The sequence below is a fragment of the Anomaloglossus baeobatrachus genome, chromosome 1 (assembly GCF_048569485.1).
Source record: "Anomaloglossus baeobatrachus isolate aAnoBae1 chromosome 1, aAnoBae1.hap1, whole genome shotgun sequence".
In the NCBI taxonomy this organism is placed as follows: Eukaryota; Metazoa; Chordata; class Amphibia; order Anura; family Aromobatidae; genus Anomaloglossus; species Anomaloglossus baeobatrachus.
Genome location: NC_134353.1, coordinates 322,661,151 through 322,683,257, shown reverse-complemented (window position 1 = coordinate 322,683,257; position 22,107 = coordinate 322,661,151). Strand labels below are relative to the sequence as shown.

The 22,107-nt window shown below is 52.9% G+C and overlaps 1 protein-coding gene across 1 annotated transcript in view; it reads right to left on the bottom strand.

Annotated features, from left to right (window-relative positions):
• The window catches only part of SDAD1 (SDA1 domain containing 1), a 164,294-nt gene extending 148,779 nt beyond the window's left edge, over positions 1-15,515 (bottom strand). The window contains exons 1-3 of the mRNA XM_075337456.1: positions 15,313-15,515; positions 2,103-2,207; positions 548-646 (exon numbers count right to left, since the gene is read on the bottom strand). Of these exons, the coding sequence (XP_075193571.1) occupies positions 548-646; positions 2,103-2,207; positions 15,313-15,402 (294 nt within the window). The 5' untranslated portion in view covers positions 15,403-15,515. The remainder of the gene's footprint in view (positions 1-547; positions 647-2,102; positions 2,208-15,312) is intronic.
• Between the last annotated feature and the right edge of the window lie 6,592 nt (positions 15,516-22,107).

The window sequence follows — 22,107 nt, the reverse complement described above, 5'->3', positions numbered from 1 at the left end:
TTGATTTTTAGCACCAACAAACATTATACACACTTGCCATTTTATTATGTTAAGACCACTTTACAGGGATGGGATACTTTGGGTGAATTTCTCAAAACAAGCATCAGTATAGTAACAACTCCATCTCAGCAGGACCTGGAGCTATGTGAGGGCTTACTTTTTGGGCCCTGAGCCATTAATCTCAGTAAAGATATATATTACGCAGTTGCTAATTTTCCCATCTACTACTGATTTATGAACTGAAAATTAAAACTACAGTTACACTTTATTTGTGCCGAATTCACATATTTAGGTTTCAAAAGGACAGCACATATGGATGCTATATGGATGGCATGTGTGTACTGTCAGCCTGACACATGAACCAAAATTTGGACACATCACCATTTATATATTGTTTTGGGGGGAAAGGGGTGTGAACCTCTGGCTCACAAAAAAGAATACAGATAAAGGGCAAAGAGTATAATGTGCTCATCTGCTACCTATATAAAAAAAAAAATGTGCGGAAAATACAATGTCTGAATGGAGCCTTATGTAAATAGCAGATTACCATTCTGAGATCTGGATCCATGACGGTGTGCTGTGAGGACAGGATTGATTTCAGCTGCTGTGGGAAATCCTGAAGATGCTCTGGATAGCAGTGTGCAGTCTGGAAAGCACAAAAACACACAGACCATTACATCAAGGCCAATTTCACATGGGTGTCATATATTAAAGCCTCAACACCCACACTCCTTTACTCAATGGTTTGGCTGAACTATAATTTAAGTCAGCGTAAAACCCAGTGCTGATCGGAGTTTGGTACTGTAGAACCATGGGAGGTCACGTCCTGGAATGGAACACACACACGTTATGTGATTAAAGCCTAAGTCTATGTGTCCGCGGGACAATGTACCCGTGGACTTTGCCACAGGTTTACCGCAGTTGCAGCCTGGAATCTGTAGCTATCCATTGCTGCGGGATTAGAGCATTTTTGTTGCGGTAAACCTGTGGGACAAGTGTGGAAATACCAGCAGACGTCCTGCCCTCTCTCTCTATAGTGGAGAGGCAGGACATCCACAGATATTTCCACATGAATAATTGACATGCAATTACGTGCGGCTGCGGGACATTCGCAGCCGCACATACTGTAGCATTGATACAGCACTCCCCAAATCCCATAGGATAACTTGGGGAGTGTCTGTACTTGCGTAAACCTGCAGATTTATCTGGAAAACCCAGATAAATCCGCGGGGTTTCCACGGCAAAATCCGTGGGTACATTGTCCCATGGGCACACAGCCTTAAGGCCGCTTTACACGCTACGACATCGCTAATGCGATGTCGTTGGGGTCACAGAATTTGTGACGCACATCTGGCCGCACTAGCGATGCCGTTGCGTGTGACACCTATGAGCGATTTTGAATAATCGCGAAAATGGTCAAAATCGCTCATCGGTGACATGGGGGTCCCTTCTCAAATATCGCTGCTGCAGCGTGTACGATGTAGTTCGTCATCCCTGCGGCAGCACACATCGCTCTGTGTGACGCCGCAGGAATGAGGAACCTCTCCTTACCTGCCACCGCCCGCAATGCGGAAGGAAGGTGGGCGGGATGTTCGTCCCGCTCATCTCCGCCCCTCCGCTTTGATTGGGCGGCCGCTTAGTGATGTCGCTCTGACGCCGCACGAACCGCCCCTTTAGAAAGGAGGCGGTTTGCCGGTCACAGCGACGTCGCAGGGCAGGTAAGTAGTGTGACGGGTCCGGGCGATGTTGTGCGCCACGGGCAGCGATTTGCCAGTGCCGCACAACCGATGGGGGCGGGTACCCACGCTAGCGATATCTGTAACGATATTGCAGCGTGTAAAGTGGCCTTAAGGCTGCATTCACACAGTCGTGTGTTGTGGCCCATGATGCACGATCTGGCCAAGGGTCTCCTGATTTGAACCTAAGAGCCTCATAGCTGCATATGAGGCTGTCAAGTTTGCGTCAGGAGACCCATGGTCAGACCGTGCATCGCAGTCCAAACTCAGACCACGACACACATGCGTGAATCCTTCTCTAAGCATGAATCCTAAAAATAAACCCACATCAAGCCAGTGCTAAAAGAAATAGTTTAAGATTCTTACCTGTGCCATAAACATGACCAAAGTAGACAAGTCCTTGTTTGGTCGGTTTGGCTGTAGCTTGAAGACTTCAATGACAGACTGATAGTGTTTGTACTGCTGTAAAAACTTCACAAAACAGGAAAACCTTAATATTTAACATCATATGACAGCTCATGTTTTCACAAGTTAAATGCTAAATTCACTAACAAAGGCAGCCACTTGAAAGATTAGGTTTGGTATCCAAATAGATAGAAATACCCAAAAGTAATGTTTACAGAATTGCTCCCTTTAGAGGTACTTCTCACATAGCGAGATCGCTGCTGAGTCACAGTTTTTGTGACCTCATTAGCGATCTCGCTGTGTGACACTGAGCAGCGATCTGGCCCCTGCTGTGAGATCGCTGCTCGTTACACACAGTGCTGGTTCATTTTTTGGACGTTGCTCTCCCGCTGTGAAGCACACATCGCTGTGTTTGACAGCGAGAGAGCAACGATCTGAATGTGCAGGGAGCGGAGAGCCGGTGTCTGGAAGCTGCGGACGCTGGTAACCAAGGTACACATCGGGTAACTAAGCGAAGCGCCTTGCTTGGTTACCCGATATTTACCTTGGTTACTAGCGTACGCCGCTCTCAGGCTGCCAGTGCTGGCTCCCTGCACACGTAGCCAGAGTACACATCGGGTAACTAAGTGAAGCGCTTTGCTTAGTAACCCAATGTGTACTCTGGCTACGATTGCAGGGAGCCAGCGCTCAGCGGTGTGCGCTGGTAACCAGGGTAAATATCGGGTAACCAAGCAAAGCATTTTGCTTAGTTACCTTGGTTACCAAGTGCAGCATCTTTTCCACAAGTCGCTGGTGGCTGGTCACTGGTGAGATCTGCCTGATTGACAGCTCACCAGCGACTCTGTAGCGACGCACCAGCGATCCTGACCAGGTCATATCGTGGTCGGAATCGCTGGTACGTCGTTTAGTGAGACGGTACCCTTAAAAGTGGGGGTCTCCAAATAGCCGAAAAATTCACACTACCCTGAAGACCAAAAGTGCAAATTCCATTTTTGGATAGGAATGGAGTCTGCAGCACGTGCACGCAAATGTGCAGGCCTTAGTAAGAAAAAGCTATGTTGACACGTTGTTTCCAGAATTTCTTTTTCCCTTATCAGAGGAAAACAATTGTCTGAAAATTAGCAAAAAGAAAAGAAAAAAAAAAAAAGAATAAAAGAACAGATGAACAATGCATATTTAATGTGGAACTGCCCCTGTGTTTTCTTGTTACGATTTGGGGTAAATTCTACACATGAATAAGCCATAAAGGCATTGTTACATTGGTCAAATGTGTTGCAAATTCGTTTGGAAAAGCCACAGGGAAAAAATACGTAGTACATTTACATTGTGTGGACATACTTAGTTTTTGTCTATGAGAACGGACAGTTTTCAGCAGTGCATGGGATCGGACTTTCATTCAATTTTACCATCAATTTGTCATGTTTTACTCATAACACCTCCCCCCGCAAAACCACCCTTGGGGTGCATTCAGGCGGCTGTATAAATCGGACCGAGATCGGGGGGGGGTGTCTCCTGGACAAAGTGTGACAGATGCATATATTTCTATGAAGCTGTCAAGCTCAGGAGATTTACCGTATTTTTCGCACTTTTGCTCCCCCAAATTTTGGGGGAAAGTAGGGGGTACGTCATATAATCCGAATATATGGGTCCAGCGGAGGTGGGGGCAACTCTTGAGCAGTGCTGGGGCCTGGTGGAGGCTGGTAGAGGCTTCAGGAGGCAGCGTTAGATCTCCTGCTCCCGCTCATATAATATGCACTGCTGCGGTCCATCACTGTGGTGCTGAAAACGCACCGCGGTGATGGGCTGGGGGAGCGGCGCATATTATAGGCCTGTGGCCCCCCTTTGATCGCACATACCCCCTACCCCCCCCCCCATGTTAAATATGGCCCCCATGCTGCTGCCCATCCTAAAATAAAAAAGCTTCACTTACCTCCTCCAGCGTGTCTCCCCGATCTCACTGTTGCCGCTGTGATCAGGCACGCAGAGATGTCACTCTGCTGTGCCGATCACATGACCGGCACCGAGAACCAGGAAGTGCAGGAGCACGGAGGGAGACACGAGGGAGGACAGCACTGGAGAAGGTAAAGTAATGTGTTTATTTTACTATGGGCAGCAGCATGGGGGCCATATCTAACACAGGGAGACCTGTGCCAGCAACATGGGAGACCTGTGCCAGCAACATGGGAGACCTGTGCCAGCACAGGGGGAAATATGGCATCACAGGGGGACATGTGCCACCACAAGGGGGCTATAGTCAATATAAGGGGGCCATATCCAGATTAAGGGGGCTAATTTTAGGATGGGGGGCTATAAGAGACATATACCCTATATGATTTGTTAGACGGACACTGGCATTATAAGACGGACACTGGCATTATAAGACGGACCCCATTTAACATTAAAAAAAAAAAATTCTCTTTTCCTTCACTAAATTTGGGGGTGCGTCTTATAATCAGGTGCGTCTTATAATGCGGTATATGGCTGTCTGAATGCACCTATATAGATTAAAAAAGAAGGGAATTTTGTTTACTTACCGTAAATTCCTTTTCTTCTAGCTCCAATTGGGAGACCCAGACAATTGGGGTGTATAGCTACTGCCTCCGGAGGCCACACAAAGTATTACACTTAAAAGTGTAAACCCCTCCCCTCTGCTATACACCCTCCCGTGCATCACGGGCTCCTCAGTTTTGGTGCAAAAGCAGGAAGGAGGAAACTTATAAATTGGTCTAAGGTAAATTCAATCCGAAGGATGTTCGGAGAACTGAAACCATGACCAAGAACAGTTCAATCTGAACAACATGTGTACACAAAAGAACAAACAGCCCGAAGGGAACAGGGGCGGGTGCTGGGTCTCCCAATTGGAGCTAGAAGAAAAGGAATTTACGGTAAGTAAACAAAATTCCCTTCTTTGTCGCTCCATTGGGAGACCCAGACAATTGGGACGTCCAAAAGCAGTCCCTGGGTGGGTAAAAGAATACCTCGGTAAAAGAGCCGTAAAACGGCTCCTTCCTACAGGTGGGCAACCGCCGCCTGAAGGACTCGCCTACCTAAGCTGGCATCTGCCGAGCGTAGGTATGCACTAGATAGTGCTCCGTGAAAGCGTGCAGACTCAACCAGGTAGTCGCCTGACACACCTGCTGAGCCGTAGCCTGGTGCAGCAACGCCCAGGACGCACCCACGGCTCTGGGAGAATGGGCCTTCAGCCTTGAAGGAACCGGAAGCCCAGCAGAACGGTAGGCTTCAAGAATTGGTTCCTTGATCCACCGAGCCAAGTTGACTTGGGAGCTTGCGACCCTTTACTCTGGCCAGCGACAAGGACAAAGAGCGCATCCGAGCGGCGCAGGAGCGCCGTACGAGAAATGTAGAGTCTGAGTGCTCTCACCAGACCTAACAAGTGCAAATCCTTTTCACGTTGGTGAACCGGATGAGAACAAAAGGAAGGTAAGAAGGTATCCTGATTGAGATGAACAGAGGATACCACCTTCGGGAGAAATTCCAGAACCGAGCGCAGAACCAGCTTGTCCTGGTGAAACACCAGGAAGGGGGACTTGCATGACAGCGCTGCTATGTCAGACACTCTGCGGAGTGACGTGACTGCACTAGGAAGACCACCTTCTGCGAAAGGCGTGAAAGAGAATATCCCTCATTGGCTCAAAGGGTGGTTTCTGAAGAGCCGGTATCACCCTGTTCCGATCCCAGGGTTCTAGCCGACGCTTGTAAGGAGGGACTATGTGGCAAACCCCCTGCAGGAACGTGCGTACCTGAGGGAGTTTGGCTAGACGCTTTTGAAAAAAACACAGAAAGCGCCGAAACTTGTCCCTTAAGGGAACCGAGAGACAACCCCCTTTTCCATTCCGGATTGAAGGAAGGACAGAAAGTGGGCAAGGCGAATGGCCAGAGAGTAAAACTCTGATCAGAGCACCAGGATAAGAAGATCTTCCACGTCCTGTGGTAGATCTTGGCGGACGTTGGTTTCCTGGCCTGTCTCATAGTGGCAATGACCTCTTGAGATAACCCTGAAGACGCTAGGATCCGGGACACAATGGCCACGCAGTCAGGTTGAGGGCCGCCGAATTCAGATGGAAAAAACCGGCCCTTGAGACAGCAAGTCTGGCCGGTCTAGTAGTGTCCACGGTTGGCCTACCGTGAGATGCCACAGATCCGGGTACCACGACCTCCTCGGCCAGTCTGGAGCAACGAGGATGGCGCGGTGGCTGTCGGATCTGATCCTGCGTAACACTCTGGGAAGCGGTGCCAGAGGAGGAATACGTGAGGCAGGGAAACTGCGACCAATCCTGCACTAATGCGTCTGCCGCTTTGTGATCTTGAGAACGTGCCATGAATGCCGTGACTTTGTTGTTGTGCCGGGACGCCAATAGGTCGACGTCCGGCTTCCCCCAGCGGCAACAAATCTCTTGAAACACGTCCGGTCGAAGAGACCATTCCCCTGCGTCCATGCCCTGGCGACTGAGAAAGTCTGCTTCCCAGTTTTCTACGCCCGGGATGTGAACTGCGGAGATGGTGGAGGCCGTGGCTTCCACCCACAGCAGAATCCGCCGGACTTGCTGGAAGGCTTGCCGACTGCTTGTGCCGCCTTGGTGGTTGATGTATGCCACCGCCTTGGCGTTGTCCGACTGAATTCGGATCTGCCTGCCTTCCAGCCATGGCTGGAACGCTTTTAGGGCTAGAACACTGCCCTTATCTCCAGAACATTGATCTGGAGGGAAGACTCTGCTGAGTCCATGTACCCTGAGCCCTGTGGCGGAGGAAGACTCCCTGACAGACTCGCGTCCGCCGTGACCACAGGCCAGGATGTGGGCAGGAAGGACTTTTTCCTTTGACAAGAGTGGGAAGAAGCCACCACTGAAGGGAGGCCATGGCTGCCCGAGAAGGAGCAACGTCCTTGTCGAGGGACGTCGATTTGCTGTCCCATTTGCGGAGAAAGTCCCATTAAAGTGGGCGCAGATGAATCAGCGCAAACTGAGCTGCCTCTATTGCTGCCACCAACTTCTCTAGGAAGTGCATGAGGCGCCTCAAAGGGTGTGACTGGGCTCGAAGGAACGATTGCACCTTTGTCTGTAGTGAACGCTGTTTGTCCAGCGGAAGCTTCACTATCGCTGAGAGAGTATGAAACTCCATGCCGAGATATGTCAGTGATTGGGCCGGTGTCAATTTTGACTTTAGGAAAAATTGATGAACCACCCGAATCTCTGGAGAGTCTCTAGAGCCATGTTCAGGCTGTGCTGGCATGCCACCCGAGAGGGGGCCTTGACCAGCAGATTGCCTGAGAAAGTAGGACCGCTACCACAGTTGTCATGACCTTGGTGAAGGCCCGTAGGGCTGTCACCAGGCCGAAAGTTAGTGCCACGAACTGAAGGTGTTCGTTCCCTATGTCGAAGCGCAGGAAGTGCTGATATCCTGATACAATCGGCACGTGGAGATAAGCATCCCTGATGTCGATTGATGCTAGGAAGCCTCCTTGGGCCATCAAAGGCGATGGCAAGCGGAGAGATTCCATCCGGAACCGTCAGGTTCTCTGTCCGTTGAGCAGTGTGAAGTCCAGAACGGGGCGGGGTGATCCGTCCTATCTGGTACCACGAACAAGCTGGAGTAAAAAGCCGCGACTACGTTCTTGAAGGGGAACGAGGATCGCAACTCCTCCTGCCTTCGGAGTGTTCACCGCCTGGAAACGTGCATCGGCTCGCTCGGGGGACGGAGATGCTGTGAAGCAACGAGTCGGAGGACGAGAACTGAGCTCTATCCTGTGACCGTAAGACAGAATGTCTCCTACATCGGTCTTGGACATGTGGGGACCACTCCCCTGACCTGGACCGCCATGCAGAAAAGGTTCTCTGTGCCCGGCGGAGGATGAAAATACCCTCGCCTGAGACGTCAAAGACGCTAATTGCGGAGCACAGGATGACCGCATCGATCTGAGACAGAGCAGCTGAGATAGCCTGGAGTGCCCACCCCTGCAAAGGCCGGGGCAACGGACGCGCCTATGGCTTCATAGATGGATCCCATTAGGAGTTCTATCTGTCTGTCCGTGGCATTCTTCAGCGTGGACCCGCCAGCCACTGCTACTACTGATCTAGCCGCCAGTCCAGAGACTGGAGGGCACCTTATGACACTGAGCCGAAACCTTAACAACGTCAGAGAGGAAGAGACAACGTGTGTTATAAGGCGTTCAGTAAAACGCTTGTCCGGGAAGGTGTGCTTCTGGACAGTATCTGTGCATTAGCTGGACTGGGACTGCGTTTCGTGCTGGAGTTTACCACGTAATAACTAGAGGCCACCCCAGGAACACGCTTCGTCGCAGACCGATAGAGGCCTGGGGCGATCCCGCAGTGCCCGGGCCTGTGTAAGGGGCCGGTCTGGACTGCAAACTCCTAGTCTCTTAGCCGACCATTTGTCCATAGCCTGAGACATGGATAGTGAAAATGACCCAGAGAGTTTCTCAGCAAAGCTGTAACTCTGTCCCTGCCGCCTGGACAGGGAACGCCGGCGAAGTTTTCATCATGCAAACTCTGTCGCTGTCATCTGTGCAGTGCCCGTAATATAGGCGCACAAGAGGCTAAAATAAGCCAGTGTCTTGGCACCCTTACTCTTTAAGAGCAGACAACAGCCTGTCGTCCGCAGAGTAATCAGTGAGGGTATACAGCCAAAAACAAATAATGCTGCCGAACAGTGAAATCATATACCATATAAATAAACACATATCTATATATATATACACTGCGGCACCAAGGGGGGGGACAACACCCTAGGAAGCCCACCTTTGAAAAACTGGTGCCCCCCAGTGCTCAGTGAGGGGGAAGGAGGATAGCAACGTATGCTCCAGCCCTCCCTACGTTATGATGCAGGGCTCTGTCTGCGGGAATCTGGTGGTCTATAGTGATCAGTGAGGGGGGGCGGAGGACAGCGAGGTGTGCTCCAGCCCTCACTGTCGGCAACATACCGACCATCCCGCCCTTCTCCCTGACTGGCAGGTTCAGGGGCGGGAGTTTAACACACTAGGCCGCAAAAGCCGGGGACTAAAGTAAAAACCGCGGCCGGCAAACAGGCACGGTCGGCGCGGTAGTCCCGGACAAATAATGCACACCGCAGTCGCAGCTGCGTCTGAGGCCAAGGTGCTTCATGCACCGTGCCAACGGGGACACAGAGTACCTGTAGCTGCAGGGTGTCCCTGACGATACTCCGTCTCCTGTCCGGCAGGGGCTGTGGATGTGGCTTGTAGCCCCCAGATTCTCTGCCCCGGGTCTCCCTCAGCTGCAGCCAGAAGTTGCTGAAAAACATGGCTGACGGCGTTCTCTGAGGAGGAGGGAGGCGTGGGCGTAGTCACAAAAAAGTGCGGGAATCTGGTGCCTCAGCGTGGGTAGTGAGGGGGGCGGAGGACAGCTCAATGTACTACAGCCCTCACTGTCGGCGTCATACCGACCGTCCCGCCCTTTTCCCTGACTGGCAGGTCTGGGGGCGGGAGAATCCCATACTAGGCCGCAAAAGCCGGGGATTAAAGTTGAAATCGCGGCCGGCCGGCAGTGCACGGTCGGCGCGGTAGTCCCGGACCCACACGCACGCCGCAGTCGCTGCAGCGTCTGGGCCCAAGGTGCTTTATGCGCCGTCCCAACGGGGACACAGAGCACCTGGAATATGCGGTACTAGGCCGCAGAAGCCGGGGACTAGAGTATAAGCGCGGCCGGCCACAAGCGCGGTCAGCGCGGTAGTCCCGGCGCACTAACACGCCCAGCAGTGCTGCAGCGTGTATGACACAAGCGCTCCATGCGCCGTCCCCAAGGGGACACAGAGTACCTCACAGTAGCAGGGCCATGTCCCTGACGATGCCCAGCTCCTGTCCAGCAGATTTCCAGGGGCTGCGGAGGGAACACGGTCCCAGTGTCTGGAGACCGATTATGGATCCCACTTCACCCAGAGCCCTGCAGGGATGGGGAAGGAAAACAGCATGTTGGCTCCTGCCTATGTACCCGCAATGGGCACCTCAACCTTAACAACACCGCCGACCAGAGTGGGGTGAGAAGGGAGCATGCTGGGGGCCCTATATGGGCCCACTTTTCTTCCATCCGAAATAGTCAGCAGCTGCTGCTGACTAAGTTGTGGAGCTATGCGTGCATGTGTGCCTCCTTCGCACAAAGCTTAAAAACTGAGGAGCCCGTGATGCACGGGAGGGTGTATAGCAGAGGGGAGGGGTTTACACTTTTAAGTGTAATACTTTGTGTGGCCTCCGGAGGCAGTAGCTATACACCCCAATTGTCTGGGTCTCCCAATGGAGCGACAAAGAAAACAGCACTTGGATGAATCATGGATGGCATACGTGTGCCACCTGTTTTTTATTGACTTATTCCCTTAAAGTGGCCAGTTTAAGCCACAAACCAGATCAATGACAGGCACATCTACTTTAGGCCTCTTTCACACGTCTGTGAAAATCACGCACATTTTTCACGGATGTGTCAAAGGTGCGTATTGTCCTCCGTGTGCCATGTTTATGGCACACGTATGTTCTCCATGTGCTATTCATGATAGCACACGGAGAACGGGAACTTTCTGCTCACCTGTCCCTGGTGTAGCTGTCTGTGGTTCTGATCTCCGGTCCTGCCGACTCCCCACTGCTGCTGCTTCCGGACCGCAGTGGAGTAAATGAACGGGGGTCGGAAGCAAGTGCCAGCAGCAGCAGAGACAGCAGGACTGGGGAAGGCGAGTATAGAAATTCCTTTTAATTCAGACACGTGTGTTTTCCTCAGTGCGTGTCACATGGATCATATCTGTGCGGTCCGTGAGGGGTCCATGTAACACCCATGATGCCGGAGAAAAACGGACATATCTATGTCTGGAGCACACAGTCCATGGCAAAACACGCATGTGAGTGCAGACCCATTGATTTTAATGGGTCTACTACGTGTGCCCGTGTCTCCGGCACGTGAGGAAACAGACCAAACATGTGCCGGAGACACGGACGTGTGAAAGATGCCTTAAGGCCGCTTTACACGCTGTGATATCGTTAACGATATCGCTAGCGTGCGTACCCGCCCCCATCAGTTGTGCGACACGGGCAAATCGCTGCCCGTGGCGCACAACATCGCTCAGACCAGTCACATGTACTTACCTGCCTAGCGACGTCGCTGTAACCAGCGAATCGCCTCTTTTCTAAGGGGTCGGTTCGTTCGGTGTCACATCGACATCACTAAGCGGGCGCCCAATAGAAGCAGAGGGGCGGAGATGAGCGGGACGTACCATCCCGCCCACCTCCTTCCTTCCTCATGGCGGAGCGGTCGCAGGTAAGGTGAGGTTCCTCGTTCCTGCGGTGTCATACATAGCGATGTGTGCTATCGCAGGAATGACGAGCTACATCGTACAAGCAGCAGCAACGATAAGGCTGCTTTCACACATCAGTTTTTTTGCAATCAGGCACAATCCGACGCTTTGCAGAAAAAACGCATCCGTTTTCTTTTGCCGCCGGATGCGTTTTTTCCTCATAGACTTGCATTAGCGCCAGATTGTGCTGCATGGCCTTGCATTGCGTCCGGTTATTGCCGGATGCGGCATATTTAGCCAATGCGGCAGCCGGATGGAACGTTGCTTGCAGCGTTTGTCTGCGGCGAAAAATCGCATCGCGCTGGATCCGGTGCGATGCGGCACGATTTACAATGCAAGCCTATGGACGCCGGATGCAACGTCCTGTGGCAAAAAAACGCATCCAGTTGGCGGATGCGTTTTTTTGAACTGCGCATGCTCAGTATCAAACCGGATCCGTTGCATAGATTTTTGATCTGGATTGAGCCTGATGCAAAAAAACTGATGTGTGAAAGCAGACTAATTGTGAATAGGGGGGCATGTCACCGACTAGCGATTTTGAACGTTTTTGCGACGATTCAAAATCGCTCATAGGTGTCACATGCAACGACATCGCTAAAGCGGCCGGATGTGCGTCACAAATTCCGTGACCCCAACGAGATCGCTTGGGCGATGTCGTAGCGTGTAAAGCGGCCTTTAACACTTGAAGTCCCAGAGAGGGGTCATTTAACATTTCTACCATTGGAACCCTATGGAGCTCGAAATTCTTGGGACTTCTAGTGTTAATGTCCTGAGAACAATTGGCACACATAAAATAATGGCCGTACAGTAGAGAAAATAAGTATTTGATACACTGACGATTTTGAAAGCTTTCCCACCTACAAAGAATGGAGAAAAGCACTCCCAAAGTATGATGTGTCCCCCCTATGCTCCACGGTTGTACTCATCCGTCTTCCTCCAAACACGGCGAGTGGAGTTGAGAACAAAATAACTTTTGGTCTCATCTGACCACATGACCTTCTCCCGTGCTTCCTCTGGATCATCCAGATGGTCATTGGCAAACTTCCAACGGGCCTTGACATGTGCTGGCGTGAGCAGGGGATTTTAATCCATGATGGCGTAATGTGTTTTAATAATAGTAGTCTTTAGAGACTATGGTCCCAGCTCTCTTCAGGTCATTGACTAGGTCCTCCCATGTAGTTCTGGGCTAATTCTTCACCATGTGGGTGTGCCAGGTCCTCCCATATAGTTCTGGGCTAATTCCTGACCCTGTGGGTGTGCCAGGTCCTCCCATGTAGTTCTGGGCCGATTCCTGACCCTGTGGGTGTGCCAGGTCCTCCCATGTAGTTCTGGGCTGATTCCTGACCCTGTGGGTGTGCCAGGTCCTCCCATGTAGTTCTGGGCTGATTCCTGAGCCTGTGGGTGTGCCAGGTCCTCCCATGTAGTTCTGGGCTGATTGCTGACCCTGTGGGTGTGCCAGGTCCTCCCATGTAGTTCTGGGCTAATTCCTGACCCTGTGGGTGTGCCAGGTCCTCCCATGTAGTTCTGGGCTGATTACTGACCCTGTGGGTGTGCCAGGTCCTCCCATGTAGTTCTGGGCTGATTACTGACCCTGTGGGTGTGCCAGGTCCTCCCATGTAGTTCTGGGCTAATTCTTCACCCTGTGGGTGTGCCAGGTCCTCCCATGTAGTTCTGGGCTGATTCCTGACCCTGTGGGTGTGCCAGGTCCTCCCATGTAATTCTGGGCTGATTCCTGACCCTGTGGGTGTGCCAGGTCCTCCCATGTAGTTCTGGGCTGATTCCTGACCCTGTGGGTGTGCCAGGTCCTCCCATGTAGTTCTGGGCTGATTCCTGACCCTGTGGGTGTGCCAGGTCCTCCCATGTAGTTCTGGGCTAATTCCTGACCCTGTGGGTGTGCCAGGTCCTCCCATGTAGTTCTGGGCTGATTCCTGACCCTGTGGGTGTGCCAGGTCCTCCCATGTAGTTCTGGGCTGATTCCTGACCCTGTGGGTGTGCCAGGTCCTCCCATGTAGTTCTGGGCTGATTCCTGACCCTGTGGGTGTGCCAGGTCCTCCCATGTAGTTCTGGGCTGATTCCTGACCCTGTGGGTGTGCCAGGTCCTCCCATGTAGTTCTGGGCTGATTCCTGACCCTGTGGGTGTGCCAACAAACTACTGAATGCGCAGCATCAGAGGCATGGTCACTCTCGCATCTCTGCTGCCACTGCTGGTTTTCGTCTCACTGCGCATGATCAGAAGCCCCCGGACGTCCTGTCATGCAGATTATGAAGCTGGGTGTATGCCTCCCGGCTTCAAACAGGTGTAGTGAACATAACCGAATGTCCGGGGACTTCTGATCATGCGCACTGACTATGCCCAGCATTATGAGGTGCAGTAGACACGGTATGCCCGTCACTGCCGATGAGGACGCTGGCAGTGGGCATTAAATAGCATGTTAGTATGCCCCAGTGGGTGTACTAACATGCTAATAGGGCAGACTGAGTGCAGGAAATCATGCCCTTGTGACTAGTCCCCTTCGCTCATTAGCATACGATATAAGATCTTTAGAAATCCTTTTTCTAAAGATCTCTTTATCTATGCTAGTATATACAGGGAACGCTAGACAGGGATTAGCAATATGCACAGAGAACTGCTTGTGGCTCTGGGTGCATCTGGTATTCACATCTCCAAGATCCTATCCCAATATGTAGTAGGTGTAATAATATTATTAATTATTATTATTATTATTATTATTAATAATAATAATGTTAGGAAATACCTCCAATTAGAAATGTAGTATAGTTCTGATTACGTATGTCACTTACCTCATGTGCAGGACATTATAGTATCTTAGGTATTCATGGTTACGACCACTACCAAATGCAACTGAGTAGTTGTAACCATGGATACCTAAGTTGCAATGGCCTGCATGAGGTAAGTGACATACCTAATCAGGAGAACTATACTACATTTCTAATTGGAGGTATTTGCTAATATTATACCCCTTTAATCCCAACGGAGAAATGGATATGAGTGAAATGCGATGTGTACATAGCTTTAAAGGGACTTCTGACCGGCTCTCCGAAGGCGAACACCAGACCCATTTGTCCTATGGGTGACACCTGCATCCACTTTGTTTACGCATATTGTTGGGGGGGGGGGGCTCCAGTGTGTAAAGGCATATTGTTGGGGGGGGGGGGGCTCCAGTGTGTAAAGGCATATTGTTGGGGGGGGGGGGGGCCTCCGGTGTGTAAAGGCATATTGTTGGGGGGGGGGGGGCCTCCGGTGTTTAAAGGCATATTGTTGGGGGGCCTCCGGTGTTTAAAGGCATATTGTTGGGGGGCCTCCGGTGTTTAAAGGCATATTGTTGGGGGGCCTCCGGTGTTTAAAGGCATATTGTTGGGGGGCCTCCGGTGTTTAAAGGCATATTGTTGGGGGGCCTCCGGTGTTTAAAGGCATATTGTTGGGGGGCCTCCGGTGTTTAAAGGCATATTGTTGGGGGGCCTCCGGGGTTTAAAGGCATATTGTTGGGGGGCTTGGGTGGCAACCCATTATAAGACCCTGGGGAGGGGAATGTTCACAGTCTCCATGCCTGTCTAGAGCTCAGTGATCTATCCTATAATAACACAATGTATATACTGCTGCACATTTAGCACCTGGCCATGGCTAGCTGGGCACTGGAGGACACATCCCCACACACCCTCTCCCTGGCCCTTGTGCAGCACTGGGGGGCGACACTGACACAGTATACACTTTTCCAGTGTAAGTACACTGCACAGCCTTCTGCCACGCACGGAGGAGCCGCTTATCCACCCTCCCTCCTCCTGGCACCCAGGACCCACAGTCAGGCTCCCATACAGCTCCTACCTCCTCGGTGTATGAGGACGGCTCCCTCTTTATCAAGTTCTGCAGCTGCGGAAGGTTGTTCGGTAGCTTGTTATTATTTCTCCCGGACATGATGAAGGCTTTTCAGAAGCAGCACTTCCCGGAATCCGTACAGCTGAGCGGTAGTCGTCAATATCCTATCCAGTACACGTGTGCGCACACTAGGAGGCTGCCATGTTGGATTCCCCCCTCCCGTCTGTGTTGACCGTGACGTCAGAACGGCAAGCCGAACAGGACAAAATTATTCTATTGCGCGCACAGCGCCATCTAGTGGTGCAACAGGATATAACTTACTGCAGGTACTGTTACAGTCTACTGGCTAACACGGTACAAAGATATATTTTACCTGCAGGTACAGTAACATGATGTGACGAGTCTACCAGTGGGATGAAATTTATCACAGTGCGTGTCGTATGGCTCAATAATTTTTGTTTTTTTCCCCATATTCCAAAGCTCATCTCATTGTTAGGCTATGTGCGCTTTAAATCGCTGCAGAAATGTCCGTAGTGAAGCCGATTCCATGCGCTCTGCCTGCAGCCCCTCCCATAGACAGAGCAGGAGCTGCCGGCAAAGCGCACGGAAGAAGTGACATGTCACTTCTTTTTGCGCAGCGCTTCGGCAGTAGCCGAAGCGCTGCGCTCTAAAACGCCACGTGCGCACGGCCCCTGCACAATCTCCATAGACTGTGCAGGGGACGCAGGACGCATGCAGTTACGCTGCGCTACAAAGCGCAGCGTAACTGCATGTATTTATGTGGCGCCCCTGACCTGGTCAGGCACCACTGAGTACTGCACCCATGCTGGGGACAGTACAATACAGGTAATCCAGAAGGCTGACAGGGGTGTGGAACACAGGCGCATAGTGATCAGGTCTCACACATGTACCCATGAGAGGACCCCTGGGGATCCCAGGAGGGGGCAAGCCTTCACCTTCACTGGAATAGTGGAGGGGGTAGAGCCTCCATCTCCTCTCAAGGGGTGTGGTGGAGAGTCTGGTTGCTAGGTGGCGTAGGCAAGAACAGGAGAGGAGGAGGAGTGAGCCAGTTCAGTGTAGAGTCCAGGGAGCTCAAGTGAGGAGCAGATCCCTGGAGCTGTGCAATCTGACAGCGTCCGCGCAGTGGCTACTGACGAGGGAGAACGGTCAACTAGGAGTGCTGCCTGAAAGCCAGCTTCAGCTAGGGAGTGCAACGGAGTGGGAAGTAAGGAGACTGCTAGAGAGCACCAGGCCCAACCGGGCGGCAGATCCCGAAGCGGGGATAGATTCAACTTTCTTCTGCTAAACCTGCCGGTGTGGGGCTCTTAAAGCCCACACCACAACACTACAAAAGCCGCAGCCACGTAACCACAAGTTAGGGCCCATAGGTCATAGGAGGCAAGAGGCTGGAGTGGCCTGGTCCGGGGAACAAGCACACGGCGAAACAAGAAGGGGAGAGAGGCTTGGAGCATCTTCCCTGGGTGACCCCCATAGGGACTCAAAGTCGGGGTTACCCCAAACCACCAAGGGCTAAGGAAGGCGAGTCAGTAGTCACCCTCATAAAGTCAGCCTGAAGGATACCTGGTTCCACCTGGTTCGTCCCAGCTACGCCCGGGTTACTCACCCTGCCATCAAATGTGAGTAAAAACCCTGAAAGACACTCTGCCTGTGTGGTCATTCTGCGACTTGTAGTACTACAAACCTACACCGGGCCCTGGGGCTTGCCTCACTCTCAGGAGGCTACTACATCCGACTGCACCCACCATCAGCCCCAGGCGACCCCTAACCTGCAGTGGCGGTCCCCACTGACCGCAATACTGAGAGTGGCGTCACGATCAAACAAGAAGATTTCCTACCAGTGACGGAGATCCAGCAACGTGGAGTCCCTGAAGGTAATGCACCGACACCGACACAGCACCTGCGGGGCTCCACATCTGGCGTCACGAACAGGATAAGGACTAGACCTGTTCAGACAGGTGACCATGTGCCTAGGCGGTCCGCTTGAAAAATTGGAAGCGCCGCCATATTGCCACCATGAAAAGCGCGCTGAAAAACAACAGCAGCCCGCGCTGGGAGAAGTTACCGCCCACGAAGAGGCGTGGCTACCCAGAGATCCCCTGCAGAGTTCTGACCTTGCCGGCTATGAGAGCGGAAGCGTCCAGAAACGGCGGGAGAGAAGGGAAGCCACAAACCTGCTGCTGCGGAGAGCAGAAATGGAATCCAGACGCGGATACCCAGAACCAGGCTCTGCTGCCTGGTGGTGCCGGGAGCTCGCCCTCTTCTGTGATCAGCTGGAGGCCAGGATTATGCGACGGCTCTATGAGGAACGCAAGGAGCTCCTGGAGATGGCTGCAGCGGTCCGGACCTATGAGGAGAGAGCCGCGCGGAGCCTGCCGGATCGAGCGGCGACGACGATTCAGACCCCGATGGGTGAGTCCGGTGTTGCCCCGGCTAGAACAAGAGCCCCGACCCTAGCTGCTACGACCGCGGTCCCAGAGGAAGCGCCCGGTGCGGCGACGCTGAGTGAGGCCGCAGCCACGCTAGGTGCGGCCCGCCAAGCCCAGGCCGCTGCAGCGATGCCCCGCCTGTCCCGCAGGGCTCCGACCACCACGGCAGTGCTCATCCGTGCTGCAGGTGTGACGCTGACCCAGGCTGCCACCCTGCTAAACCCGGTCCGCCAAGACCCCAACGCAGCAGCGACGCTCGTCCGCGCCGCAAGTGATATGCTGAACCAGGCCGCAGCCCCGCCGGGTGCAGCCCGCCAAGCTCCGATCACTGCAGCGACGCCCGGCTCAGCCTGCACGGACCCCATCGAGGCTGCGACGCCAAGTGAGACCGCGGCTGCAGTGTCCAGTCCGGCCCGCCAGGAACCGGCCGCGACAGAAACGCCAATCCAGGCCGCCGCCATGCCAGGCGCGGCCCGCCAAGACCAGGCCGCCGCCATGCCGGGCGCGGCCCGCCAAGACCAGGCCGCCGCCATGCCAGGCGCGGCCCGCCAAGACCAGGCCGCCGCCATGCCGGGCGCGGCCCGCCAAGACCAGGCCGCCGCCATGCCAGGCGCGGCCCGCCAAGACCAGGCCGCCGCCATACAGGGCGCGGCCCGCCAAGAGATTGCATCACTATTTTCCCCGGCCTGCGAGGCCAGAGCAGACACCGCTCCCCAGTCCAGAGAGGTCCCTGCTAGGAAGACCCTGATAGGAGAGGACCCCGAATACTGGAAGCTGAAGGCTGACCTAGAGGCCCAGTTCCCACAAGAGATGGTGGATCGGTACCTGCTCCCTCCGTATACCCCCAAGGAGATTCAGGCAACCCCTGCAGCTGCGCCGGAGAGTCCACCGCCTGGGCCAGCTGAAGAACACTCATCCCCAACGCTGCCACAACCAGGGTGCAGCGAAGAACTAAGGGGGAGGGGAGGCCAGGAAGCTGAGGGGCTGACTCCGACTCCAGTGCCACCAGCAGTGGACCCATACCCAGAGCCAGAGATGCTGCCCTATTCTCGCTGGGATGAGGAAGATCTGACACCGTCTGCAGACGAAGATCAGCCCAAAGACCTCACCTGGGAGCCTGCAGGCATGAATCCAGCCCGCAAGACACGGCGCAGCAGAACACAGGTTGCTCCAGCACCACAGTCTCCAGAGCAGAGAGAGGTCACGGTCAGAGACCTGGAGGAGAAAAGGTGCCTAAGAAGGTCCAAAGCCCAGGCCAGAGGACCCCTGTGTTATGGCGTAGTGGAAGATTTCAACTTGAAAAGTGGTTATGGATTCATTGTAGCCCCTGGCATCAAGGAGGGGATATTTGTTAACAGGAGAGATGTAAGCGCTCATCTGCCTAGAGGACACCCTGGCAGAAACCTAAAGATGGGGGATTCAGTACAATTCACTATGCATGAAGGCGAAAGAGGACTGTACGCGCTTGACGTAGCGTTATGTCCCAGCAAACCTTACAGCCATCCCATGCTACAAGAAAGACAAGAAAGACAAGAAAGACAAGAAAGACAAGAAAGACAAGAAAGACAAGAAAGAAAAGACAAAGATAAAGATCCTACAGATGAAACAACCAAAGACAAAGATCCTACAGATGAAACAACCACGGACGACGACGGAGAGCAAGAAAGTCACAGGTGCCGGTGCCCTACATGCCCACGCCCTGGTGAAATAGAGGAGTAGAGTAAAGTAAAGAAAGAAGTACAGAAGTTAAAGTTTTGAAAAGTTTTGTTTTGCAACGTTTAAGAATGTGCCCACAAAAACTATTGTGAGAAATAAACTTTAAGGCTATGAACTTGCTATAGCCACAAACTCTCGCAGTGTAAATAGTTACACCAGTGGCACCACCACCAGGGCCAGCCTGTTTAGGGGCTTGGCTCGTCTGCAACCAGGGGGGCCCGTCCGTAGAAAAGGGCCTTGGCTCACCTGCGACCAGAGAGCACGCCTGTTTATGGGGCCTTGGCTCACCACCACAAAGAGGGTACCTGGTCAGCACCAACTGTGGAGGCCGCCTCTACATCCTGCCAGAAGGGGCTGAGGGCGCGGATCCACCAGGCCAGGTAGACCCTGAAACCACCAGCCCATGAAAGCCGCCTCTACATCCTGCCAGAAGTGGCTGAAGTCGCGGCCAACGGGAGAGGAAGATTGGAGGAAAGGTCTGGGGAAGTAGGTGGCCCAGACCTGGTTACCAAAAGGACCGGTGACCTGCCTCCTGAGAGGGTTTTGGGTGGGTTAACGGACTTGTGGGTGGAGGGTGGTGATGTCTGATACCTGGTGCTTTTAAATGTTTTACATGTTTTAATGTTTTATGCATTTTAAAATGTTGTCTTGCAGCCCGAGGACGTGCTGGTGATAACTAAGGGGGAATGTGGCGCCCCTGACCTGGTCAGGCACCACTGAGTACTGCACCCATGCTGGGGACAGTACAATACAGGTAATCCAGAAGGCTGACAGGGGTGTGGAACACAGGCGCATAGTGATCAGGTCTCACACATGTACCCATGAGAGGACCCCTGGGGATCCCAGGAGGGGGCAAGCCTTCACCTTCACTGGAATAGTGGAGGGGGTAGAGCCTCCATCTCCTCTCAAGGGGTGTGGTGGAGAGTCTGGTTGCTAGGTGGCGTAGGCAAGAACAGGAGAGGAGGAGGAGTGAGCCAGTTCAGTGTAGAGTCCAGGGAGCTCAAGTGAGGAGCAGATCCCTGGAGCTGTGCAATCTGACAGCGTCCGCGCAGTGGCTACTGACGGGGGAGAACGGTCAACTAGGAGTGCTGCCTGAAAGCCAGCTTCAGCTAGGGAGTGCAACGGAGTGGGAAGTAAGGAGACTGCTAGAGAGCACCAGGCCCAACCGGGCGGCAGATCCCGAAGCGGGGATAGATTCAACTTTCTTCTGCTAAACCTGCCGGTGTGGGGCTCTTAAAGCCCACACCACAACACTACAAAAGCCGCAGCCACGTAACCACAAGTTAGGGCCCATAGGTCATAGGAGGCAAGAGGCTGGAGTGGCCTGGTCCGGGGAACAAGCACACGGCGAAACAAGAAGGGGAGAGAGGCTTGGAGCATCTTCCCTGGGTGACCCCCATAGGGACTCAAAGTCGGGGTTACCCCAAACCACCAAGGGCTAAGGAAGGCGAGTCAGTAGTCACCCTCATAAAGTCAGCCTGAAGGATACCTGGTTCCACCTGGTTCGTCCCAGCTACGCCCGGGTTACTCACCCTGCCATCAAATGTGAGTAAAAACCCTGAAAGACACTCTGCCTGTGTGGTCATTCTGCGACTTGTAGTACTACAAACCTACACCGGGCCCTGGGGCTTGCCTCACTCTCAGGAGGCTACTACATCCGACTGCACCCACCATCAGCCCCAGGCGACCCCTAACCTGCAGTGGCGGTCCCCACTGACCGCAATACTGAGAGTGGCGTCACGATCAAACAAGAAGATTTCCTACCAGTGACGGAGATCCAGCAACGTGGAGTCCCTGAAGGTAATGCACCGACACCGACACAGCACCTGCGGGGCTTCACATCTACACAACGTGCGCACATAGCCTTAGACGTGTGTAATTGCAATGAAAGGCTATGTGCGCACGTTGCGTACAGTTCACTGCAGAAATTTCTGCAGCGATCTGAAGAGCACATGTGCGCTTTAAATCGCTGCTACAAAGCGCAGCGTAAATGCATGTATTTACGCAACGTGCGCACATAGCCAAAGCATTTGACAATAAAGCACTCTGGACACCTCAATGCTGAGGGCAGGCAGTTACCAACAATCTGATTCCCACATTTCGACTGTCTCGATTTTTCAGAACCAATCCCAGCAAATTTGATATATGCAGAGATTTCAATCTGGGAGAACCCTTTATAGGTTCCCACCCGATCACCCCAAAAACAAGAGAGGCAATTAGAGTGTATAACTTGTATAGTTTATCACAAAAGTGAGTACACCCCACACATCATTGTAAATATTTTATTCTTTTAATGGGACAACACTGGAGATATGACACTTTCAGTGTAGTCAGTGTACGGCTTGTGAAACGGTAAATTTGGTGTTCCCTCTTAATAACTCAACACACAGCCATTACCCCCATCACAACCTATGACGTACCCATACATAATGGTTGAGAAGGAGTTCCTGACCTATCACGTATGGGTACGTTATGGCAATCGTGTGGGGCACAGGAGCTGTTCCCATGTGATCTCTGCTGCAAGCTCGGTTTACGTGACAGCCGACAGACCCTAAATACCATGATCAATATCGTTCCCAACATTTAGGAGGCTGGGAGAAAGAGGGAACTCCCTCTCCCGTCCAATCGGCAACCCTGCGAC